At 45.9% G+C, this 27,087-nt stretch overlaps 1 protein-coding gene across 4 annotated transcripts in view; it reads right to left on the reverse strand.

Moving 5' to 3' along the window:
- The window catches only part of ADA2 (adenosine deaminase 2), a 66,657-nt gene that overhangs the window by 15,123 nt on the left and 24,447 nt on the right, over positions 1–27,087 (reverse strand). For 2 of the 4 annotated variants that reach the window (XM_019489421.2, XM_059726521.1), the window contains exons 2-3: positions 10,674–10,999; positions 6,248–6,473 (exon numbers count right to left, since the gene is read on the reverse strand). In XM_019489421.2, the coding sequence (XP_019344966.2) occupies positions 6,248–6,473; positions 10,674–10,999 (552 nt within the window). Of the gene's footprint in view, positions 1–6,247; positions 6,474–10,673; positions 11,000–12,367; positions 12,522–22,517; positions 22,677–27,087 lie in introns of those variants that run through there. The other 2 variants (XM_019489418.2, XM_019489419.2) reach the window with 2 other exon arrangements.

The raw sequence follows: 27,087 nt of genomic DNA on the forward strand, positions 1-27,087 counted from the left end.
GCAAGATAATCAAGTTCGCTGAGCAGCTGCAGGCAATTCTGTTTGAATGGACAATGAGGTAATAGTGGTTGCTGTATATTTATCTTTTGAACAGTTTAAATCTTTCATTTGGGGTGAACACTTATAACTCCCCTTGACGTTTCAATTTGGCAATTTGAACAATAATCTATAGAAGGTTCAAACTAATGTGCAAACGGAGAAGAGCAATGTAGCTGGTGAATAGCTTCATCCAGGAATGGACAATCTACTGAACTCAAAGTAAGGTGCAACTGAAGGGAAAACTGAAATGAAAATAGCTGGAAACTTGGGAGCTGGTTGTCCTACCTATTGAGTAAGGCTTAGTTTTGTGGAATATCAGAAACAAGGCAGGTTTGGCTAGAAGTACTAGGATGGAAGATCAACCAAGAATACCTTCCTGATAGGAGATGTTTCTCTTCGATAACTGTGACTGCTCTTTGCAATATTTTGTGTTTGATGGGTTGCTTGGTGGCCTACCAACAGTCCTCTGATAAGTTTCAGGGGAGATTTGTGTTTTGTCTTGCTTTAAGAGTTTTTAAGTGCACAATTAAAAATCCTTCTCCTACTGCTATAATATGCAATTACAAATATTGTTACAAATAAGGAATGCTGGACCTGAAATGGGGTGACAATGAAATGGAGGCTACTCAGCGGACGTTTTGCGTGTTGTCTCTTAGTCTGTAGTTTCTCCTCACTTTGTTCATTTGTTCTGCAGGATGCAGGGGGGTAGCTTTTTTTATAGAGCGAAGTCATATAGAAATAACAACATTTGTGGCACAGTAAGGATGAGATTTTAAATGCATAACAGTCAGGAAATTCAGAGTTAAGGTTTCCACAGCAACTTTAGCTCTGCCCTCTTGTGCATTACAATAGGGCCTTTCGTTCCATTATCACACAACACTGGGCAACGCCAGATACTATTCAGTAAACAATACAATAAAATGGAAAGGAACTGAACCATAACCAGGGAGGCACATGTGTAGTATTTTGTATTGCTGCGTGAGATGGCGTTTGGCATTTCAGACATGTTCTGGAGAGCACTCGGTGGTGACATTGTAGCATCACCCTAGAAACCAGGAATGCAAGAGCCAGAGGCATCTTTTAAGAGCTTATCTAACTGACAGAGTTCAGTTGGAGATTGGCCTCAAACAGAGAGGGTGTGCTCCTCTTCTGCAAGGAGGGTGGAAAGATTTTGTGTGGGAAGAACTTGGAGCCAGTAGCCAACCTCTAGGAAAACAGATGCAAAGCTCCAATTTAAACCAACTCCTCCTTTCCCCGGTACCTCCAATACAGGCAGTTACTCTCCAAATGCAGACTGTCAGCAGAGAACACCTGCCCACAGAATGATTGAGGGGGCATCCAGGTCAAGAGCAGAAACACTGAAGGAAAACCACAGGGTGGATCAAAACCATGTGACTCTATGTATGCTACTGCAGTGCAGTTTCACTTTAGATAAGGACCAATGGGCAGTTTCTTATCAGACTCATTTTTCCATAGGCTTTCTTGTTATCTATACACTCCTTCAGCCATAAGTGTACAGGGTACACTCTTCTTCCCATTTTTATTTGGGGGAAGGACTCAACTCAAACACAGATTTCCCTGCCTATATAAAACTTGGAGTTTATTTTAATCTATGCTCTTTCAGTGGAAAATAGCAATAAAATGCTATGAATCTACCCTTGCCCATGAGACATAAATCCTAACATTTTGTTTACAATGCCTCTTACCTTGAGACTGACTATTGATCCTTTTAACTGTGTAGATTTATTATATAATAGGGATCCCTCAAAAAAGAGGAACCAGGAGGACAGCCTCTGCCAAGAAGGAAAGCTGGGGTCTGGGAGATGCAAATAAATGCTTAGATTATTCTCCACAATGAGCTGCAGTCAGTGATCAGGCTCAGCTAGAAATATCCCTGCATGTCAGTTCACATATGGTGTGTGATCATGAACTGGACGCTGCTATAGAGGGCAGAGCAAGGCAAAGCAAACAGAGGGCAGAGCAAAGAGAGACCTGCAAAGCATTTCTTAAAAGTCTCTTTCTGCTTGTTTTCTATTCTCCACCCTCAGCACTGCAGAGACTGAGGGCCTCCTGCTGGTGTGCTTAGCAATGTTATTAACATTTGTCACCCATGATTCACTTTCTCTCAAATCCTCTCCCCAAGGGGACCCTGAGGTGGGAAAGGGAATTTGTGGCTATAGCTGCATAAGTGTTCATTTATAGTAAACGTTCTTGCCCAGGTCTTTTAAACTTGAAAGTCCATTGGTTGATTTCATGGATTGTTTCTCTTGTTAATTTCCAGCATCTCCACTTCCTAGTTGGAAACTAGGTTAAAGGTGGAAGGGCATACACCCCTTAAAAACCCCTTTAACACTTCTTGCATTTGCTTAGCCTCGCCATTTTGTACATGATAAGAGATCCTGGCCCCTCCCCAGGTGCTATATGCCCTTGATACGCACTCGCAGCCACTCAGCTATCCATCATTTCTTTCCCCTCACCCCCGACATCTGCTTTCTCTCAGCCTGTCAGTGCTCAGGGGCAATGCTTTGCAGTAGGAAAGAGGTAGCATGTGGTCCCCATGTTCCACAGACTGGGAGTGTTTCCAGAAACTGAAAGGCAGAAGAGATTGGGGCTCATTCCTGGCAAGAAACTAATTTCCACACTACCAGAAACCCATCTCAGCCCCCAAATTAACACTCAGAGATTAGATAGAAATAGAAGAAGGTGCTCCATCAGTCTGGTGGCTGTCATTTTGTGCCTGGATATTATGTGGCAACAGTTTATTAAATTGTCTTGTAGTGCTGGATACAGAAAATGAAAGGCAGCACACGCCAGGAGATTGGCCACGGCACTGGGACTCAAGAGACCTACATTCTGCTCTTGCCTCTGGCACTGACCTGCAGGATGACCTTTGGCAAGTCACTTCAGCTCCCTGTGCCTCTCTTTCCATCCTATTTAAGCTATAACATTTGGGGCCAGGAGCTGCCTCTCACTGCTTGTACTGCTTAGCATATTGAGGCCCTGATTTCACTTGAGGCTGCTAGGTAATGCTGTAAGACATATTACAACACCAACAGCAAAACAAAGGAGAAAGCAATGTTTCAGAAAAGTGTTCATGTCCTCAAGTACAACCTGAAAGAGCGAAAACAAGCACGTAGTGCATCTGCAAGGAAGCTTCCCTGAGGGTCCCTACTCTCATTCCTAGATATCAGGGGTGTGAAACATGCAGCCAAGGGCCAGATCTTTTCCATCTGGCCCACTGGTAGTCTGGTCGGCTACTGGAAGTTACAGGCATGGTCTGCTGTAGAATTTAGGGTCCCTGGACCCCAACGGACATGGTCAGCAGCAGCAGCCCCCCGACTTGTGCTAACTGTGCAAATACAGCTCTGCACTGCTGTCTGAATGTGGCCCAACTGCAGTTTCTACTGGGCCTATGGACCCAGCCCAGGAGAAATCCCCATGGCCCAGATCCAGCCTGGGGAGAGTGTGACAACCAAATGAATAAATGGGAGATTGGGCTGGTTCCTGAGAACACTGTAAAACAACCAGTGCAGCTGGCTGTGGTTTAGAAAATGGAAAGATCTCTAAAGGTGATCCAATGCAAAATTTCATCCCTTGTGTTTTGCCTGCCTCCTAGAAGGGCAAAGGGGAACTAGTGCCATGGACCCTCATCACCACTTCTGCTGGAAGCACCTTCTAGAAGGGATGAGGGCCAACAGGAACAGATTTCCTTTTGGAAATCCAACCCTGAACCCCAACCCACTTCAGAGGGAGTAAAAAGAGGACTTCCTGATAAGAAACAATTTCCCTCAGGAGATGTTGCTGGTGCTGAAACTACTGACAAGAAAGGCTGGGAGCCTTGCCTCAGCCAGCTTAATCTTTTGCAGCTAACAAGGAGGGAGACATCTGGGAAGCCAGTGCTCTTTAACCCACCCTCTGCTTTTATCAGAGAAGGAACAGCTGCACTGCCCTTGACACTTGGCAGCCCCGCAGCCTGACAGACTCCCAGAATCTTTAGTGCTCAGATTCTAGGTGTCTTCTGTGTGGAAGTGACCCAAGAATTAACCACATCCTCTTTAAATGCATTTGTGTATATTATGCCCCCAAAATCCCTACACCAGGAGAACATTACGGTTGCAAAGTCAAACACTGAAGGCTTAGGCTATGCCAGACTTAAGGTTGTCTGTACGACTGTGATTTGGTCCCTTGTATGTACGCATTTGGATACAGGCTTTGTGTGACAACATACTGTTTCTTTAATAGCACCTCTGCTTCATTCAGTGCACAAGATGGATGGTGCTCACTACATGGATCGTTAGTCAGGGTTTCTTTTTATTCTCATCATTCAGTGTGTGACTCCATGCTTTATTTACTGCAGACCATCCCAATCCAGCTCTAAATATAGAATTATTCGTTTTCTTTTGGCCTTTACTGTGGTGTTTTGTCACATAATCACTGGCCCCTTTTGAGGGAGACAGGGCCCAATATACCCTTGACAGCCTTTTTTGAAAAGAAGAAGCCTGTTCCAGCTCACCTGTAAGTCACTAAGTGTGGCTAGGTGGCTTCTGAGCAGCTAATCAGCTAACAAGCACCTGGTCATGATTAAAGACTACAAAGTCAGTTGTTTAGGCTTAGTGCTAGACAAAGCCCCTTGGGAAAGTAGCCTAAAAAGGGATCTCTGAGATGGCTGCAGGAGCTCCAGTTGGTGAGCAGCTGTAGTCACCAGGAAGGTATCAAGGGGATGAATGTTTGTGAGTAAAGGGCCTGGTTTTAGAACTGATGGGCTTATTGATATAGGTAAACCCATAATATACCTTTATACTATGAAGCCAGGGTGGAAGCTTCCTTGCATTTCTGCTGACTTTTCTGTGAATAAATAGATGCAGAAGGCACCTGCAATGCTGTGCCTAACTGCCAGAAAAGCGTACAAGTGGATGCATTCTCCCTGTAGCATCTTTGATGTTGTCCTTCAGAGACTAAGGAGTTCTATCTCAAAGTAACCCAAAAAGGGAGGATGTAGGGAGGTCTTTTTTCCTCTGAATACTTGGGGAATCAAGGCACAGAACAACTTGAAATTAAACTCTCAAAAGCGTCATTTAGTTTTGGGTGTCCAATCTGAAAGCCCAGCACCTGACATTTTTAAACATACTGGCCTTCTTATCAGGGGTGCTGGTTATAGCTGTATCTGTCTAAGCACAAAGGCAGACAAAGTTCTTTGGGTAAATGTGATCTCTTTTATTAGACCAACTAAATTGTTGGAAAAAATGTTCTTTACACTCTTTCAGGCCCAAACACCCTTCTCCAGGTATAAGGATAGTCTCCTGGTGTTCATGTGCTCTCCTGGGTGATAAGCTTAAGTCAATATGCAAAATGCAAGTCTGTGAAAATGCAAATGTGTGGCAGGGAAGATTAGAGGGGATAGGAGTGAATAGATGCAAGGCAGAATGTAGCTGGTAAAATGTAGAGGTTACCTGCAGTTATCAGATGGCAAGCAGGTTATAATGTGCCTAGCTTTCTTATATCACTTTGTATGTTCAGTGCATAGACCTCAGTTATTAGTGTGACTGCTCAGTGCTTCTGCACAGTGGATTCCATGGTCTCAAGCTGTGAGCCCCAAAAAGTGAGGCACACCTAATTAGTGACACCCTGTGAAAAATTTGGTTTAAGTAACTTGCCCAGCCTTGCGCTCTGTGTGAAAGGCAAGTGCTGAATCTCATTCTCTGTAGTGGCATTCATGTGCCTTAACCATGAGATCCATCTTTCTCCTGCAGTCCTCTGTCTTGCATCATATTTGCCAACTTCTGTGCTCAGAGGGTAGGGTTCTCATAGACTAGTCTACATCACTGCCTAGCCAAGTCCCAGGCCCAACCCCAGCAGACCCTACACTGAATGAGGCATGGTTCCTATATTAAAATAGTAATATGGAATCCCTGCAACTTATGCCCACAAGATAACTGCAGTAAGGTTGCAGAGGTAGTCTTAATTCTAGCATTTCTTAGCTTTTTGAGTGGTTGACTCTTCAACCTTGATGTTCTCCTTGTACAGGTCTGCATGGGTGTAATGCTCTAGAAGCAGAACTGTCATGTTACAGCTGCTAGAGGACACAGGTGGAGCAGTGACCTTGTGAAACCTCCATCCTGCTGCAAAACAATCACCCTTCACTCCAAAGGAAGCACAGCATAACAGTGGTACAAAACTGCAAAATGCTTGCAAACCATGGCTCGCATACCTGTGATCAAACTCTGTGATGTTGTGCAGCTGCTTCCGGTATGTCTCCAGCAACACCCATTTTGAGCAGTTGGGTGGCACTTTGCTGGGAGGGTGAGGCTTGGAAAACCTGAACCGAACTGTGCCCAAGCAGGTGAAGCAGATATAGCAGTTAGGGAGGTAGGTGGCATTGTTCACCAGCCAGTCTGCACTCAGGATTGCGTAGTCATGCAAGTGTAGGACTGCACCTGTGGGGAGGAAGGGCAAATTTAATGAGGAAGAGCAGCTGAAGGGAAAGGGAAGTAGGGTCAATGTGACTACAATTAAGTCTACCCATGCAGGGGGGCCTGCAGGGTCTCAAAGACAGTCATACCGGACCTCCCCCCAACAGCAAGACTCGAACCTGCCCTGCCTCCCCTGCAGTATATGGAGATAGCACATTCCACATCAAACACAGGGCAGGCAGAGCATGACAGCTCAGTGCAGGAGAGGGAGAAATCAATAGGGACTTCTATGCTCTACTTCTCCACTGGGATGGAAAACGCACTGAGTTATTAAAGGTCTTTCAGACACGCTTTGCTGTGAGAACTGGCTCAAACCCCACACATTTAAAGAGGAACTTTTGCATTAGCTAGCACTTTACGACACGTGCTACTTAACAGACAGACCTGAATCTAAGTAGTTTTTGTTCCCATCTGAATTTAGCATCTATCCTGTAGCTCTCTGCTCTGAGTGACACCAAACCCTCAGATAACAACAGGCTGGGGAATTTTGGAGTTGGAGCAGGATGTGTCCTTCCCTCTTATTTATCAAACCAATCCACATTTCTGTTTTATGTGCTGCCAGCCAGTGTTCCTTACCTTGAACTCCTTTGCTATTGTCCATTAGGTTGGCAGCTGCCAGAGCCTCATGAAGACAGCCCAGGGGTTGTAAGACTTGCCCTCCTTGCTCACCCAAGTTCAACCTATCCCTCTGCATTATTAAAATGCACCTCAGAAGGCTCCATTCCCTTTGTAGAGGTTGTGTTTGTGGTGTTGTGTTTTTAGTATTACTGTATCTGCTGAATGAATCTCCCTTCTAAAAAGATGCAGTGGGATCTGGATTTCTTTTCTGAATATATTAACTTGCATATCACATTAATTTGATGGAGTAATACTCTAAATCTCTTGAGTGTCAGGAGACTTCAGAAATTAAATACTGCATTTAAAAAAAGAGTACTTGGTTGTTAGGCTACACAACTGTAGATCAGGGGACCTGGGTTCTAGCCTAGGCTGTGATGCATAGTGTGTGACTAGACAAATCTCTTCAGACCAAATTTTTAAGAGGATCTACCAGTCTGAATGGTCTGCATTTTAGGTGCTGAGCAACTGCAGGTCTTGATTTTAATAGACCTATAGCGGCTTAGCAAATTTGAAAAACTGGGCTATAGCAATCTAAAGTCACTGCCCAAAAACATTTGACAGTCCTTATGGGCCAGCAGCAGCATGAAAGCTTGGGTTAACATTACAGTGTTGCTCAAGATGCAGAAATTTCCAGATGCTCCAATTAAGGTTGGGATTTAATTGTGCTTGGCTTATGTATAAATATATAGGTATAGTACTTTGCCCCAAAGACTGCATCTTACAATCCTCACTGGGGGCACCCATACACATACATTGAGGTTGCTCTGATTAATTGAGTTGGCTGGAGCGTGGTAATTACCATGCTCCAGCATCACGTGCATCTGTGTCCCCATGCTGAAAAATGGTGGCGTGGACACTTTAACTAAAGTACATTCAATGAGCTAATTCAGTATGCTTTAGTTAAAGCGCCGCCATTTTTCAGCGAAGGGATGATAATACATGTGACACTCTGGGCACTTTAATTAGAGAGGCTCTTGGAGCATGTGTGTAAATGCCCCAGGAGGCTACTAATGCTTGCTGAGTAATTTAAGAACCTTTTAGATGAACAAGTGTGAAATCCTCCTATTTTTCCAAGTTTCTTTTAAAAAAGCCTTTGTTTCCTGTGTTTGATTCAGCAGTGAAGGGATAATGGCAACTTTGACATCTCGGTAATTTCTGTGGTGACCCATTATGAAGTCATAAGCCCTGGAGTCTGACTTCACTGCGGATACAGAGAAGGAAGCAGCTGGAGGTTTGGGAGATGGCTCTTAGTCATACATTAATCTTGTACCACTCAGAGTAATGATTCAGAATGGCATGAGCAAAGGAGCTGTCATTTTATATAAAACTTTCTACATTTTCCTTTATAGCAGCCCTCTGCCTTTCAGTCCAATAGCCATATTGACAGGGTTCTTATTAACACGCACAAAAAAATCCACCCAAAAGGTAAATTCATTGCATGAGAGGCTAGTGTGTACCCTGTGTGGTTTCAAAAGGAAAGTTATCTATATCCTACTAAAGAAAGAAGCACCATTCCAGAATACCTCTCAGAAGATCAGAGAAAGAGGTAGCAGCACAGAAAGAGAAAACAGACAGTTGAGAGTCAAGGACCTGTGATTACAAATGCCTCGATCTCTTCCCTCCCGCACAGAACTGTCAAGGTCCCAGCAATTCACAGAGTGAGCAATGGCAAATGCCCTGCCAGTCGGACAGGATGGCTTAGGTTTCACGTGGTCAAAAATATCCTCTCTACCACACAGTGTATTGTTGAGGACTAGCTCTTAATATGCCAACAAGTTCCAGACAGCTTTCAAAACCAAATGTATGAGATGACATTGGGCAAATGTTTGACACACTTATACTGTGTTTTATCCCAAAGCACCTTGCAAACTGTGCACTGCATGGTACAATGAAACCACATCTAGCATAAAAAGTAGTTGCTGTACAGTATGCTGCACAACAGTGAAGGAAGGGGAAATTTTGGTCAAGGGCAGCAGCACAAATGCATGCTGTATTAGGGGATGTCTTTTGTGGGTGTGCAGAGCAGAACTCAAAGGTTTTAAAGACGTATATGAATGATTTTAGGTATTTGAGGTTTTTGTGTCTGTTCACACTGATGAGTCTTCACGGGGAGTGCTGTATTCAATTTTGAGACCCTAACTTCAAGACAGATGTGGACAAATTAGAGAATCCAACAGAGAACAACAAATATGATTACAGTCTAGGAAACAACTTATGAGGAAAGGATAAAAGAATTGATTAATACAATATGGAAAAGAGGGAGGAAGGATTTGAAAACAGTTTTCAAATATCTGAATGTATGTATATATCTGGCTATAAAGAGGATGGAGTTAGACAGTTCTCCATGGCTAAAGAGCATAGGATAAGGAGCAATGGTCTTAAACTGCAGCAAGGGAAATTTGGTTTGGATATTAGAAAGAACTTTATCACTATGTTGGTAGTTAAGCATTGGAACAGGCTATTCATAGAGGCTGTAAATTAAAATCTCTATCCATGGAACTTTTAAGAGCAAGTTAGATATAAACACTTGACTGAGATGGTTTAGTCGGAGATGTTCCTGCCTTGAGCAAGGGGTTGGACTAGATGAGCTCCTGAGTTCCCTTCTAGCATTTCTTTTCTATAACTGTTATGCAGGGGTGTATAGTGTTCAACCTCCAACCCATGGGCCAAGTGCAGCTTGCAGAGCCATGACAACTAGCCAGTGATGCTCCTTCTAGTCAGTAAATATGGTAGCAGGGGAGCAGTGGCAGTTAAAACAACCACCTTCCCCTGCTGCCAAATTCCTAAACCACAAGCCCTGCAGCAGGCCAGAGCCTGGTCATGCCCCCTTCTCCCCAACAGGGCCAGATTGGGACAGCATTAAGTCTCCTTCCTGCTCCCCAGGGTCAGGCTGGGGCCAGGTCAAGCCCCCTTCCACCCTCACAGGGCTAGGTTGGGACCACGTTAAGCCTCTTTCCCCACATCGGCCTGGGTCAGGGCCGGGCTGCTCCCCACCCCATGCCACGTGGTTGGATGGGGCCCCACCTCAGGCACCACATTGGATCTAGCCAGATTCAGCCCACAGACAGACCAGGCATTGCCCATCCAGTCTGCTGGGTGAAAAGTTTGAGCACCACTGGTATAATGCATACATTCCATAGACCACAGAAACATACAGTCTCCAAAGGGCTAATAGACCTATATTGTGTATAATTACCTGTGTAAGGACATGTGAACAATAACATCATGTTCAGCTATATCATGTCCATAACAATTATGCAATGAATTTAGACAAAGAGGGTCCCCTTAATTCTGGATACGGGGATGAAAGGTTTACCATGTACAATTATACTTCAAGTCCACCAGTCTGGAAATCCTTACATACTAATCTAGTCTTTCCCTTCCCCAAGCTCAGAAGAGGCAGATCTTTTGAGGATCTCCACAGTACCTTGTCCCGGTCATTGTGGTTTGGGTGCAGCGTGAGGGCCACATGGTCATATTTCTGCTCTCCACTGCTACTCCTGTTTGAGTGGAGAAAGCTCTCAAGGGAGAAAACAGAAACCCTACCTTTGGGCATGCGTTTCAAGATGCTGAACACTGTGCTTTGGTCAATGAGGCTTCTGGCCCTGAAGAAGTGCATGCTGGGTGGGAACTGTCCAGTACTGATGGCCTTGGCCACTTCCTTCTCCTTGAGGGTTATGAGCTTCTCATTGAGCTTCTGTTCCCAGTTCCCAAGCACCAGGTTGCCACCTGTCCGATGGGCATCCTCTTCCTCCATCAAGAAGTCCCGGTCCTTCCACAGTGGGAAGGAAAGGCAAAGAGAAACCAGACTGGTGACAAGCAGTAATAGCCATCTGGTTGGGCCAGCTGGAGACTTCATGTCAGGGACAAACCTGGAAGAATCAGAAGGGTGAGTGTAGACCAAAAAGCCATATTTTAAAGTTGGCATGTTAAGTCTTTAATGAGTCAACCAGTAGATGATGTGTGTGTGGCCTTCCTGGCAAAGTACCCTTTCCTGAGAAATAGATCAGTCAAATAGCATACATGGCACTGATTTCTGCTCTATTAAAGAGGGCAGTCAGTTCCAAAATGTTCTGAACACGGAATTACTTTTGAGTAGTAAGATCTTGTATGCTGTGTGAATGGGGTTGGTCAGTGCTGGAACAGGCTGACTGTACATCATTCCATCTAGTGTTCTCAACACTAAGAGGACAAGGTCTGTGGCAAAAGGCTGGGTCTGTAGGCAGAGGTTGGGGAGGTCAGAGCACTGTGCTTTTGAGCCAGCCCAAGGGTTAAAGGACAGGTAACTCAAAGTGCTGGTGAGCCAATGAGTAGGTCAGGATATATGTGCAGAGCAACTGAAGGAGACCAGTCCATTGTAAGATGAGATACCCAGAGCTTCAGAACCTCTCCTGTTCTGCTACCATATGGCCCAGGAGAGACTCTGCTGATCCCACTGCTGATGTATTCTAGTTGCTAAAAGGGGTAGTGCCAAGGGGCTTCATATAAAGCCCATAGTACAATACTATCCCATTCACAGCACAAATCAGCATGGGGTGCTTGGCTACCAGCACCATAAGGGGTAGTAGGAAATGGAGAGGGGAAAATGTGGTGAGTAGTACTGTCCATTACTAGGAGTTTTGCCCTAGGTCTAGGCATTCTGAGGCATCCAGACTGACTGACTCTTTTTGTAATGGAGTCTTTGTTTATAGTGGGTGTATGTGGGCAGTAGATGGGGGAGGATGCTGACTTAAGAACTTTCCCAGACCCAAAAATTTCCGTGGGTGGCACTAGTAATAGAAATACATGGGTCAGAGAAGCCAGACCCCTGCAAAAGGAAAGAATTCTACCCTTCCCAAAAGGGCACCGCTGCAATACAATCTCCTAACAATAGGCTTCAGTCTGGAGGATCACTGATCACGGCAGACCAACTCCCGCTTGAGAGAGGCTCAGGGTTGTAAGGTGGTTCCCTCTGTACATGATGTCGGCATACATACACACTTCCAGCTTCAGCCCTTTTCCCAGTCCCCCCCGACTGCAGCTCCACAAGCCCCTCTCCACCTTTGCCCTATCAAGCCCCCAGCCAAGGCTCAGGCCAGCAGCGTCAAAGAATTTGAGGCGCAACTCGACTCCAAAAAGAGAAAATTACACACCAACCCAAGACTAGCGTGGCTGTGAGCCGAGAGCTTGGGAGGGGGCAGGAAAGGGGGAGAAGCTGCTGTAAAAGATCTCGCAACCCTGCTAGAGACCAAAGCACTTACAGTTGATTTTTCTCTTCTGTGTCCCGAGTTCATCCAGCTGCAACTAGGGCACCAGGTGCTAGTCACCTCTCTTGCAAGCAGCAACTGTCACCAGCCATAGAGATGGAGAAAGGTTTTACCCGGCAGGCACAGCAAAACAGCTAGCAAAACAAGGAACAAACCAGCCCAACCACTAGACAGCTTCACTTCCTGTATCAGTTTCACTTCGTTCAGCTTTATTTATCACTCCTTTGTTCCTATGGCTTCATAAATACATAAGAAGGGAGGGGAGAGGAGGTTGTGAGAAAGAGGAACTAAGGGAATGTTAGAAACAGAAAGCCCTGGCAGGCCAGGTGAAGGGGGCTGAGGTAACAATAGCTGACTTAGCAGGAGGAAATTCCAGAGCAGCATGGAAGATGGGGAATAGAGACTGAGAGCAGCAGGACCGCATACAAAAACATCCCCACATCTCCTCCACACAGGATAAAGAATACCAAAAGAAGGGGTTTGCTGTGATTTTTAACCCGTTCACTGCCCTTTTGGGAGGAATCCTTGTCACCTCTATGTAACTGTCACCCATCCATAATCTGACACGGATACACAGATAAGGCATGTTGGAGGAATTGGTTGAGTCTGGGCTCTCTGATCTGTTTGGCTTTCTCACTCTTGGGGCCCACCCAAACTGCAGAGAAAAGCACATCAGCTGAGCTATTTTAACACATGGCAGGGTCACACAATTTTAAACACGGACTGGTTTGGCTAGCAAGTGCTGTGTAAAAAAACATACAAAAGCTCCCTCACTAGTCCTTTTTAAATATAGCTTTAACTGGTTTTGCCCAATCCACAATGAGTGAGCAAAAGAAGACAAAGTCAATAGAATTATAGCTGGGGTGAAGCCAGCAGACTCTTAGCAGAGTTGAATTTAGGACACGCCTTCACTCATGTATGTAAGTCAGGAGTCACTCTGGCCAGCTCCTGTACCAATGTAACTCCATGTAGAAAAAAAAATTGTGACAGCTATTGTAGCTTTCAGGTTTTCATCTTGGATGATTAAATATGCCTAATTGTGTCTTAAAATATATATATTTTAAAAGACTCATTTTACCAAAAACTTTACCTTCATTAAAACTAAAATAAGTTATAACAATTTTGATCAAAATGAACGTGTTGCAAAAAAATTAAAACTCTTGACGGTTCCTGAATAATCACACACACGCACACATACTAAAATACACCACAAAGCTATTTGTCATGGGGAGGGGGGGAACCTTCCAGTTTGCAATGGTTCAGCCAGCTCTAGATCAGAATCAGGCAGTACTGTTTAAACATGATAGCCTGCACCACTGCTGTGTCTTCAGTATTAGTATGGGTGGGAGATGTGAAAGGTTCAAACTGAACCAAACCAGTACCTCTTTATCAGACATGCTTCCTCCCCCTCTGCTACCACAACACTGATGATGATGACCTAGGAGGCCCCTACTAGTCCTGTGTTTACCTGTCATCAATCCAGTCCCCAGCACTGGGCTTTTCTCTGTGGCCATAGCAGACAGGACCAGGAGAAATGGTCTCAAGCTGCAACAGAGGAAGTTTAGGTCATGAGTTCTCAACCCCCAGGCCACGAGCCAGATCCAATCTATGGGGATCGCCAAAGGTCCTGAAATTTAGCGAGGAGGAGAAACAGTGGCAATTAATGCTGCCACTGCTCCCTCATTACCAGATTTCCAAGCCTCAAGGGCCTGATGACATGACCCCATGCATGGGGGCCCTGTGCTTGGGAACTCCAGGCATGGACAGATATTTGGCTAGGATGGTTTAGTCAGGGATGATCCTGCCTTGAGCAGAGGTGGGGACTAGATGACCTTGCAAGGGCTCTTGCAACCGTACTTTCCTATGATCAGTACTTTTGAACCTGATTCATCCTTGTTTTCAACCCTACCTGAAGGATCACATGTGGAGGGTATCCAGGACCTAGTCCTGATGGCCACTCAGATATGGTAGGACTGTAAGTACTATCTACAATGGTCTAGTGCATACAACTTCCTATACTGAAAGTAAAAGGAGATGTAAATACATAGTGTTCCACAGCAACTATTAGTTCAATAAAAGCAACCCAAGGATCAAGGCATAAAGTGTATGAGGAGCACTAGTGTAGGGATGTGGCTAGGCACCTGGAGGACAGGGACAGTGGCAGCTTCTGGCAGCAGCCCTCTTTTGTACACTCTCTACCTAAAGTCAGCACCTGCGGCAGTTGCCCCAGTCACTCCACCCTAGTTACACCACTGATGAGAAGGGACTGAAGAGAAATGCTGTGGAGTAGAAAAGAAGGTTTAGGAGAACAGGTACTCTGGCTATAAACAGCTTCAGGGGAACAATAAATGAAAGAAGGGAATTACTCTAATTATCTGAAAGCAGTAAAGCAAAGAGCAACAGCCTACAGCTGGAACCATAAAACCAAATTCAGGTGAGGCATTACAGAAAATGTCCTTGCAGTGAGAAATGAGGCACTAGAGACAGACTCCAAGGGAAGAGTTTTTGAGCTATCACTAATACAAATGCTCAATCTCTTACCTGCTATCCACAGGCAGAATTTGGCATTTGACAAACACCAGAGATAAGAGCCATATCCTTGGGAAAATCCCAGTTTCTTTACTTAGTATAGGCAATCAGAGCTCTGTTTTAGGCCTCATTGGGAAGCCAGGCATGATCTTGTATAATACAGAAGATCAATATGGATTATGTAAGCAGCCTTTTTTTAAACCCAAGCATCTCTAATCCAGTTGTAATCCTTTGTGAAAAGTGGGTAGTATTGATTCTGGCTATGTAAAGTACCACTCATGTAGACATACCTGAGCTAATTTACCTAGTGTGGGTACAGCTGGCAGAGTAGCTGTAGCAGTAGCATAGAATAATAGAGAGTGAGGTTGGAAGAAACCTCAGATCATCTAGTCCACCCCCTGCTCAAGATAGGACCATCCCCAACTAGTTCAGGCCCTCAAAGCATGCTATTAGCTGTGGTTCTCAGATAAGTCTTTCAGGCAAGGACTGAGCCCTATCCTGCCATAGATACCCTGCTAGCAGTACTTGAGCCAGCTAATTTAAAGTTTGTGCAGGTAAGTTTACATTAGTGACAGTCGCACCTTTGACTGCTATGTAGACATACCTTCCAAAACCATATTTGCCCCCCTCCCCTGTTGCACAGTAGAGTCTTATGAAGCTTTAAATGGCAGTCATTGCAGTGTAGTGCTCTCAGTGGAAGTACCTCTCACTTGGTGTCATCCCTATATGCTGGTCTGACAGAGCCAGTTCTTGGCTTTGCTTTATTCTTTAGAATATACTGCAAGGTCTTTCTCTTATCTCCAACTGTCTCTTACAGAACCAACTTAATGCAGCACAGCTCAGCCTGACAGTGTTGCACCACACAGCCTGCAGCGATCATCTGTGGCATACTTTTCTGGCTTATGGGACAATGCAGAAGTACACTAGTGAAAATCAAGCCAGTGCTTGCAACATGAGCCAGTAGCAACCCTACTGTATTTCCTGTATGGACAACATGTTCTTTCTAATCCATTTTTGAAAGCAGTTGTGCTAACCTACATTTTCAAAAGGAATTTAACTTTCTGATACTGCAAAAGGTTACAGTGCATTTTGACTGCTTGGCCTTTTAAAAACATCCTTGAATCAAAACATAGGGGCACTGTGTTGATGCTGGTTTGAGCACATGAATGAGTTGGGAGACTAATATTCTATTCCTGGTTCTGCCACTGATATGCTTTGTGACCTTGGGCACATTACTTAACCTCCCTGCTCTAGCTTCCTCCTCTGTAAAGTGGGAAGGCTTATTGATCTGCTGTACTAGACAGGGGCATTGTGAATGTTGCTAAGCTGTATAACAGTTTTGCTAAGAAACCCCAGGCATGGAGCAGGAGCCCACTCTGTCAGGTGCTATACAAATACGGAACAAATAGAGTTTACAGTCTAAGATTAGTTAGCAAATGCTGTAAAAACACCTTGAATAAGTAAATGGTGTAAGCAAATGCTCAGCACTACCATTTATTTTTAAAGATAGACTGGCCTAGGACACTTGGGATGATTAAAGCATCCCCACTGGCTGGGTAAATAACCTATGCTTTTGGCTGGCTGGGCACAATGTTTATTTGTGTCCAGCCAGGCAAAAATATCATCCATTTACCAGACAAGCAAAGAGGTCAATGGAAATTTGCGGTAGGGAGGTGGCAGGTCTCCTGTGGCCTGGGCTTGCAGTGTATAGCATCGTGGTCTGCACCCCCGCCAGTTTGCCCCCTGAGATACTCCATCTATGCACATAAACTCACCCTCCAGCTGCCCTTTCAGCCATCCCCAGGGGCTGCTGTACCTACCTGATGACATTAAAAAAAAAGAAATCTGGAGCTACAAGGACTGGAATCTGGTAATGGAGAGCAAGGGAAGGAGCTAAGCTCCCAGGTTAACAATTAATCAGATAGAGAGGAAAGCTACTGCTTTGTAATCATTGCCTGACTCCCAAGTATAATAGCTGTGAATTCCTGTGACCACCATCTGAGACAAGGTGCTTTGGGCTATTCCAAGGGTGGTGGGGAAAATTCAAATCAGCCTTGCTCACGCAGCAAATCTGCAAGCTCCATGCTCCCAGCAGCAGATCAGCGTTAGCGCTGCGTAACAAGTGGAATCAGCCATTCTCGCCAGCAGCAGCCAGGCTGTCATTGTGCTTCTCCTGAGCCCCACTTTCATTTCAAGTCAGTCAGTCAAACTGCACGGTTCCCTTTCTCCATGGCTATTCTTTGCTTCTGCAACCCCAGCCTTGGAGCTACAGAAATAGAAAGGACAAAACAAAGAAAAACAGGATACATGAATACTGAGCCACGGAGGGCCCAGCTTTGCAAGGTGCTGAATGCCCTCCATTCTCAGGAAGTGAAGGTCCCTGGCACTCCTGAGTAGCAGCTCTGCTCCATGCAGGGCCAGGTCCCAACCTGTTTCCAAGGCTTCCACATGAGGCGCCTAAAGAACAATAGCAGGGCCTCAAGTTAATTATTTGTCTTCTCTTGCTGAGCTAGTCTTGCTTGGGCAGTAAAAAGAATGCAAATGGGTTAACAGACCATGTTTAGCACCACCCGCACTTAGATATATCCAGGGTGACCAAGCATCGCTTTCCTGTTCAAGGTCTTACGCTAGGGAAGCAGAAAACCAGTGAATTCTCTACTGTCCGTAGGTGAGTTTGTCCTGCTAGTTGTCACACCACGGCCTGTATTCTTCCTCCCTAGTTGGCCTCTCCCTTCCCAAACAGGCATTTATCCTTCTTATCCTTTTTAGAGCTTATGCTAGATATACTGTAGCTTTGCAAAAGCTGAATGATTCTGAGGGGTCTCTTCCTGAATTTTACCTGCTTTTATGCTGCAGCTTTATCCTCCACATGAGATGGGAAGCAAGAGTGAGGAAGAAGCTTGAGTCCAGTCTGCATGATAAAATTAACTGTGCTGTGGGGCGAGGGAGTCCAGAGTTACATCATGATCATCCTCAAGCAAGTTTCCAATATGTAGGGGAAATGCGACCTAGCCCAACCCTACTGAGGCATTGGAAATGCTCAGTTAAGTTAGCCTTCTGATGTGTGTGTGCTGGCATGATGTGAACAGACACTGGATATGTTTATGCTGTAGCTTGTGTAAATGTACATGGCTCTATACTAGGTCAGGGACTGCAAGCACTAGTGTAACTGAAGGGAGGGCTACTGGGCAAAAACAGCTGCCAGGTTGGCTGGACTACCAGCAGCACCAGTGCTGCCCCATGAACCACTGCTGCCTGGGACACCGAGCTGCCCTGTCATGCCTTTTACAGCAAGCAGGGTGACTGTGGCAGGCTAGGGCTTCACACAGACTAATTGCCCAAGTATTTCCCCACCTTCTTGGGTGGGTTTTGCAGGCGGAGCAATAGTACTAACACGTACTTTAGCAAGCTACTTTAAAAGTCATTGCTCTGCTACTGACGCAGCAATGCAGCTTCATCTGTTTTGCAACCATGATGCTGTTTTGTAAACAACCACAGATGCAGCAGTCATCACACCCACTGTACAACTGTCTAGCTGTTTTATGTGACTTGCAAAATGGAGTTCCTAACCTCTCAGGATCATTGTGATCAATGAATGCTGACAGACAGCTTTTTGCAAAAGTAGAGCTGTGAATCCCAGCAGTGGTAGTAATATTCTCTCTGTCTTTCTTTTTCACCCTCTCCACCCCAATGCTGGGTAGTTTCAGATCCTTTTTCTTCACTTCTTGTTGAGTTGTGCTAATATGCAGTGGAGAGGGCATGTGTGCACTGCCTCAGGATCACGCGATGGAACGTTTCAATGAAGCATAGCACACCCATTCTGCATGTGTAAAACCTAGAAACAGATGTGATGTAGCTGCCTTCGAGCCTGTCCCTTAGATTTATCTCCAGTGGCACCTCAAGGCTATGATTTTCCCTTTCAAGTTTCCCCATCTTTGCTACCATCAGGTGCAGTATTAGCATGCACAGAAATCCAATCTTCCTCTGGTGTGTTAGCAGCCACCATGTTGTCTAATCTTTATCAAAGCAAGTGTAGATGTGAGAGAAGGAAATCTGATACAGGACCCAAACTAGTGCCCCCTCCCATTTACAGCAGCAATAATATTTTTAAGGAAAACATTTTAAAGAGTATACAAGACTCATCTGTCTTTCATAGATTTCATAGACATTAGGGCTGGAAGGGACCTCGGAAGATCATCGAGTCCAGCCCCCTGCCCAAAGGGCAGGAAGTCAGCTGGGGTCATAGGATCCCAGCAAGATAAGCATCCAGTTTCATCTTGAAGGTGTTCAATGTAGGCGCTTGAACCACCTCTGGTGGCAGGCTGTTCCAGACCTTGGGGGCTTGGACAGTAAAGAAATTCTTCCTTATGTACAGCCTGAAATGGTCTTGTAGTAGTTTGTGACCATTCGACCTAGTCGTCATCCCTTGGGGCGCTCTGGTGAACAAACATTCCCCCAGATACTGGTGGTCACCCCTGATAAACTTGTAGGTGGCCATCAGATCACCCCTGAGCCTGCACTTTTTCAGGCTAAAGAGCCCCAGGGCTCTCAGCCTGTCATCGTAGGGTCTGCTTCCCTGACCTCTGATCATGTGCGTGGCTCTTCTCTGGACTCTCTCAAGCTTCTCCACATCCTTTTTGAATTGTGGAGCCCAAAACTGGACGCAGTACTCCAGCTGCGGCCTCACTAAGGCCGAGTACAAGGGGAGAATGACGTCCCGGGATTTGCTTGAGAAGCATCTATGGATGCAAGCCAGCGTTTTGGTCGCTTTACTAGCAGAGATTCTTCTGATTTACACCGGTGCAAACTGGACCAGAAATAGGTGTATCCTCTAAGTCAGGGGTGGGCAATTATTTGGGCAAAGAGTTTTGGTGAGCTGTCACAGACCAGGTCAGCATCAGTAACGCTGCCCCCCATGCCCCGGCAAAACAGCTCACAAAACCTCCCTTAGTGGCTCTGTTCCATGCTCAGCTGAGCGGCTGTGATGAGGCCAAGGGTGGAGAACAGCATCCAGGAACAGGAAGAGCAGGCAGGGCTGGGGCTGCGATTGTGGGGTGGTGACAGCACAGGGCTGGAGCCATGGCAAAGCCACAATCTGCTCCCCACACACCCCTGCAACTGGCACCAGTTCTATGGGCAGGGGTGTGTGGGAGGTGGATCGTGGCTCTGCCCCAGCCTCAACCCTATGCTGTCACCACCCCATGATCCCACCCTGTGATCCTAGCCTCCCCCTCCTGTCCCGCTCCAGAACACTGCTCCCCACCCATGCATGGCCCCATCCCAACCACCCTGCCATATGCCCTGCCTGTGCAGGTCTGCCCCTGGTGGACAGGCAGGCTAGGGTGCCTGGGCAGTGGGGCTGGGTCTGGTGGTGGCAGCAGCCAGAATGAGCCACTTCTGCCAAGGCTGCCAGGAAATGAGTCCAGCTGCTGCTCCACTCCAGCCATGCTGCGCGTGAGGGTGGCAGGACCAGCCACATGCACCACAACCCAGGCTGCCAGTTGGGTTTGGTGTGACCAAGGGACCTGCCATGAGCCAGACAAAATCCCTTGTTGGGCCGGATTCAGCCCACTCTTGCTCTAAATAGTATCCAGGCCTCACCCAGGTGCCAAAGGGTACCAGCAATGACAGGAGTACTTGATTAGCAACGCACATGAAAATTCACCAGTAGCCTTGCTGGAGGGTCCTTTTCTCTTCCTCAGCACTGAGATGAAGATTTTTTCAGAACACATTGATAAGGCAAAATGCACAGCTTGTGTAGTGCATTCAAAGACTTTGGTCTAGAAGTTTCTAGACTGACTAAATGATTGCTACAACAGGAACTTTTTAGGACTGGGAAGGTCAGGTTTAACATGCCTACAACAAACCAAAAGCAGCCCTAAAGACTACATGGATGAAGGTGGACCACTGCGTAATGGAGCCTGCAGCCCCCAATAGCAACACCAATGCCTGGAGAAACAGCATGGTTTGGGGTAACGCAACGGACTCCATCCAGCCTTCAGGCCTGTTCTACCCACCCTGAAATCATCACTTTGTTCAGTGAAGAACCCCCCCTAATTGCTAAGCAGAGTGACCTTTTGCCGGTCAGGGTACCCCCTTTGTGCTCCAAGCCCACCAAGCTCCCTAGCAGCTTATCAATTCCTATACATGTAACAGAAGTTAATCACTGAAGTGTGCAGGCCGGGTGCGAACCCGTGGCCCTGGTCGCGCTGCACGCGGGCTGTGGCCGGCAGCCCCGGCACACCGGGTCGGAGAGGGCGGGCGACGAGCTAGAATTAGGCACAAATGCTTAATGGTTGATTTTAAGATTGTTTACTTACACCGAGATGGTCGCAGTGCAGGCTGAAAACTTGCTTGAGTTGCGGTTACAAACAGAAAACACGAACAGTTATGTGGAGTTTGCTAGGCTCCACGCAGACAGAACTCCGGATGTCCAGGACAAGCGTGCCTCAAAACTCGTCGATACGTCTTATGAAAGGTTACCGCTCGAAGACGGGAAGAGGTGGGCGGTGGATCAGGCCGCCAAACTCCTCTGAATATCACACAGGGTTTCTATTACCCTGCCGTGTACCCAGAGTCCCCACGAGATGGATGTGGAGTCCTCTTCGGCTTGGGCGGAAACCGCTCAAGCCTCTTATACGGCTAGCAGGCCAATTGCTAGCTGCCACGTGGGAATAATTTAGCACTAGCCAATAGCGGGATACAAATTTGCATTCGAAGAGCGGGAACTCTTTGCACCGTGCATTTCTGTGCTGCAAAGAAAATGCACCCTGCAAAGACAGCTGCAAAGTGGCGGGAATTCTCTCCTTTGCATGTGGGTTCTCTGTGCAGCAAAACTCCACCGTGCAATGAAGGTGTAATCCCACAGGGATAATTCTAGTGCCGAAGCGCACACACAAAATCAGACCTTTGGGTCATGACATGAAGTTGGAGGAAGCACACTTAAAAATCAACATTTGCTCTATTGAGCAGCCAGAACAAGGCTGGCTTGTTGAAATTACCTTGTAATTAAAACATAATAAAAACTGGCATTTATTGATGAGTTATATTATCCTTGTCTAAAACCATTTAAACAAATTAAACCCCATCTCAGTGTTTTCCTCTAGTGTTAGACACGCTAAAGCATGAGCAATATCAATAATGTTAGCCACACTGGCTTTTTGTTATTGAAAAAGGAAAGCTTTGCTTGGTATGACTTTAGCCAGTAAAATGGCACCTACTGGCCTCTGCCAGAGCCCCTGCTGGTGAGCCCCAAAAGATATTGCCACGGTACTTGCGTGGACCTATAAAGCATGCTCCAAGAACACTGCTGTCCCACTCCAGGGGACCTGGCCAAGGTATTTGCAGAAGTCCATGGAAATGTATGTCCCACTGCTAGGACCCCTGGCAACCAGCAGGGGATGCTTCCAGAGTACTTGCATAGCCATAGCCCAGTGCATGCTTCAAGATAACCCTAACCTGACCCCCTTTCATACACATCACAGCCCCTATAAGGGCAGGCACATGAAGAACCCTAGAGGAGTATACCCTAGTATCTGCCCCAGGGAGTGCAGACAAGGCTAGGGCCTCTGTCCCAGGTGGATTGTTCTCTGGTTGTTTTGTGATGGTTACAAACCTGTAAGGCAGAAAGACTGATAGGCCCTGAGCTCCTTTCTTCCTTCTCCCAGCTGCTTCTGTCTCTCTCTCAGGCCACACAACAGCTGAGCAGATAAACAAGTCACCACCTGCTCCCACCTCTAGTCCCACCCCTCTGAATCTGATATGTCTCCACCCCATGCCCAAAGCTCTGCCCTTTCCCCTGAACTCTCCTAAGGCCCAGTTCCCTGCAACAGCAGCTGCTCACTTCTCCCCGTTACTGAAACCAGTAGCACTTTCTGAAGAAGCAATAGGGAATGTCTGTCATTGTAGGAAGCAGACATCTGGAAGCCAAACTTAGTTTGTGCCCAAACTAAGAAAATCCTGTTTTGCAATACCAGAACAAATTCTGAACTGCCTGGCATTTCTGCCCAGTCTGCCTGCATAACTGGGCAAGAAGGCTAATGCTACGTGTGGGCAAAAGATTGAAGCTAAAGCAGGAGGGGGGTGTATGGAGCGCGGTATGGAAACAGAGGTACCCAGTTCACTATAGAGCTAGTAGTGTTTAGCCAGCATTGTAAAGCACTGAATCCTGCAGCTGATAAATTGTACAAAAAAGGATAAGTATATGATTATTATGTATACTTACAACTTTTCTTCTTTTTGTTCTCTCATAACCATGTATTTACATTTCACACTCTGGATACTCTTGTCTCTTTCTGAATCCTGCTAAACTCTTGGCCACAATTACACCTTGAAGCAGCAAGGCTACTTCCACTGGCTAATTGTGAATTCTCAGTGCCCATGAGTTCTTTTTGGCTTCCCCTCACCTTATGTTTAGCAGACAGGAATAATTTTGTTGTGATGTAAATAAAGCAATGTACAATATAGACAAGTCAGACTGGGAGTTTCTGTTCTGTTTGTCTTGGAATACAAGAGCAGGAGAACCTTCCATGTAATTAAAAGGAGGATGTTTAAAATTGATAAAAGGAAATACTTTTTCTCATTACATTGTTCCCCCACTGTTGGAGGAAGTCCTTGAGGACAAGATTTAAAACTGATTAGACATATATATGGCTATCAAGAATAGCCAGAGTATCATCATTAATAACCGTAAGGACTATTGAAGTGATGTTAAATCTCATGCATTAAGAGCTTAAGCCAGTCTCTAATGGGGGTAGATCAGGCTAAGGCCATGTGGGTATCAGGTTATCCTATGCCAGCTTACAGTAAGGATCTTGCCCTTTCCTTTGAAGTAGTTCATGCTAGTCATTGGTGGAAGCAACTCTAACCTAGAGTCTGGCCATTCCTGCACTACTGCAATGGAGGGACAGGTTCAGTCATATTCGGTCTATACATTTAAATAAAAACATATGAATTACTATACTGAGTCAGACCAACAGCCCACTTATCCCAGCACTCTATCTGTGACATTGGCTGGCATCAGATGCTTTGGAAGAAGGTGAAAGAAAGTATGCCATGGCAGTTATGAGATAACCTTCCAACATGAAAAAATATCCTCTTAACCCCCAAATGTCGGAAGCAGAATTAAGCTTTCAGCAGTCTTGTATATATTGTAACATGTGCTTTTTTTGATTGTATGTATTTGTGTTATCTATACAAATATTAAATCCCTTTTTGAGTCCAGTTAAACTCTTGGCCTTCATTGCATCACATGCATGTCTGGTTAAATCCATGGAACCCTGGTAAAGCCATAAGGTTGCAGAGGGGAAAGAAAGTTTAAAAATTATCTTGCAGAATGTTATGACTTTAAGCATGATACATAGGGAAGAAAGAACCTAACAAAGTTTCGGATCTCACTCTGAGTTTGGGGAGCTGCAAGGCATAGAAACATTATTTTAATAGTAAATTGAGGAAATGTACTTTGGATCAGCTAAGGGACAGACATAGAATCCTATGAGTCCATTTTTTACAGACTCCGGACCTTGTTGTTCAGGACACTTAGCATGTGCTTTATCTGAGACTGGAGTGTAGTAAGCACTACCATGCTGTATTAAAAGTTAAAATATAGTTTAAGCAGGTGCATGGTGATGCTTGCTAGTCTCTACCTGCTCTGGACAAGGCTGGAGCTGGTTATGCATCCCCCTCCCTCCCTCCCTCCCACCAACACTGACCCTGGCAGCAGGCAACACAACTTGCACATCCACCTGTGAGGACCTGCAACCCCCACACCCAGACTCTGCATCCTCCCCACTGTGTGCCCAGCACTGCTAAGCCTGGGAGTGCCTGTCCCTGGCATGCGGAGACAAGCCGAAGCCAGGTCTCAGCAGCAGGCAGAGGGAGGCATAGGGAGTCAAACCAAGGAGAGGGTGCTACTCCTGCAGCTGGATCCAGGGGGCAAGCCTGGTCTCTGCTGTTGGCAGTCTTGAACTGGCTTCAGTGCAGTGCTGGGGCTGGGACCAACAATCAGCTGACTGTCAGTCTCTGGGGTTGGGACCAACAAGTAGCTGATTGTCTAATTATATATCTACTTTTTAATGTTCTGGTAGCACCCAAAGACTCATCCCTGCAAAGTCTGCAAAGGAAACAAAAGGCAAGGAGTGATGGAAAGGGAAACATAAAATATAAGCAAAGTGATGAGAGTGATTATTGGGGTTAATGCTGTTACATATATCACATGTACACTATAGTATACTTGCATGTATTCTATACCAAGACACTCCACTTATCTATTGTTGGTTAATTTTGCACCCCTTGGCTGCTTACTAATGTGAATTTCTTTTACCTAATGCCTATTTTCTGTTTATTTTGTCATGTTGCCTCCTCCACCCCAAATATAATGTTTCAGTTTCTGCCAAGCAATGCAACTGCATTAGCCACTTATAAAACACTCGCTTCCCCACTGGGCAGGCTCTCTTCAGAACACAAGGCTAGAGATGGCAAGCATATCAGCTCCAGAGAGATTTCTCTCTCTCTAGTTAGTGGTACTCCCTGAGCTTTGCTGATGAAAGGCACAGATGTGTCTGCAAAGAAACAGCTCTCAGTGCCTGCCCTGTTCCCCAGAGCCTTCTTCAGCCAGTTTGATGTCTAAGTGGAAGGGAAGAAAATAAGCTGACAGTAGGGTTACCACCCAGATGATTTTCTGAATTGATTAGCTGCTTTTTCACAGATCCTGTGGCCTTACAAATGGCGATCTCATTGGATCTCACAAGCCAAGTAATGACCTAGGGTAGGACAGCTCTAGAGAAAACCCAGCTGTAATGATGTGCTTCCTTCTTAGGACTAAAACAAAGAAAAAGCTGGGGGAAAACAACATTAAAGGAACTAAATAACAGCTAGTCTGAGGCAAGGGAGATGCAGCCCACAACAGTGAGAAGCAAAATAACCACCTTAACGTTGCAGCTGTTTCTTTCCTCTAATTTGTATTTAAAGGATCAGCAAGGCAAGCAGGCTGGGAACGGCTAGCTAAGCATGCAGGGAAGGAGGCGGGGGTTGAATTCACAAGCCTCTGAATGAAAGACACGCTCAGCAGATGCCTTGTTTCAAAGATAGCTATGGTCTTGTTTGTTCTGTTAGGGTAAGAATGATAGTTTAATAGACTGTAAGTCATTTTGGGGTACCATTTGCTTCACATACTTAGAGTTCACAAGCATGCTATCACACCCAGGGACTGCATATTGTCATACCATATGACACGCACCCAAGAAGTGGTGTTGGTGGCTCAGGGTATACCTTCAATGCCAAGTCATAACCTGAGTGTTGCCCCAGCTCAAAAATCATTCATATATCAAACCCCTTAACTTGAGGCCAAGGTACTCTCAACTCAAACTGGATGGCCTGTCAGAAGGTATAAGCTGGTATTTAAGCTAGTACAATTCATCAGTTGCTATGAAGGCCTCTCAGTCTTGTGGGCTCAGGCTAGCTCCAGTAGTCTTCCAGTCCCTTCCCACAATGCCTTGTGTGTGCCCGGAAAGGATGAAGTTCCCCCACAATTCACAGAAAAAGTATTCACAGTTTGCTGCAGCACAAAGAACCAGGGATTATTTCCTCAACTTGTACGTGGGCATGTGAATGAGTGTAATGCCCTAGCGGACACAGCAGCTTTGATGTTTTCTTACAGTGTGGCCACTCTCACTTGAGCTAGGCTAACCTGAGAGGAGTAGAGAGGTAGTTAGCTATGGTAGTCTGAAGTTAGGCAGACAGCAGTGCAGAATGGCACCTTATAGACCAGTGGTCACCAACCAGTAGATCTTGATCCACCAGTAGATCTTGGAGCCTCTTCGAGTTGATCAGAGGCTGGGGTGGGGGGCTGAGTGCCCACATGCATGCACATGCGTGCCCCAGTCCACCTGGTCAGTCTGTGGGGAGGGAAGGGGCGAGGGGTAGATCAAGGTCCCTGAGGTGAGGGACAGTGCCGCAGAGGCAGGAGCAGGGGTAAGTTGAGTGGGGCCCCAGCCAGGTGGGACTTACCTGCTGGGGAGGTGCGCCCCCAAATAATTTTTTCTCTCTCTGCCTTGATCTGCCCTCCCCCCCTTCCTCCCCAAAGACTTACCTGCTGGGCGGGGGGGAGGGGTGGCAGCAGTGCACAGTAGATCTTGGGTTACTTTTAAATGCCAAAGGTGATCTCCTACTTAAAAAGGTTGGAGACC

This window comes from Alligator mississippiensis, chromosome 4 (assembly GCF_030867095.1).
Source record: "Alligator mississippiensis isolate rAllMis1 chromosome 4, rAllMis1, whole genome shotgun sequence".
Classification (NCBI taxonomy): domain Eukaryota; kingdom Metazoa; phylum Chordata; order Crocodylia; family Alligatoridae; genus Alligator; species Alligator mississippiensis.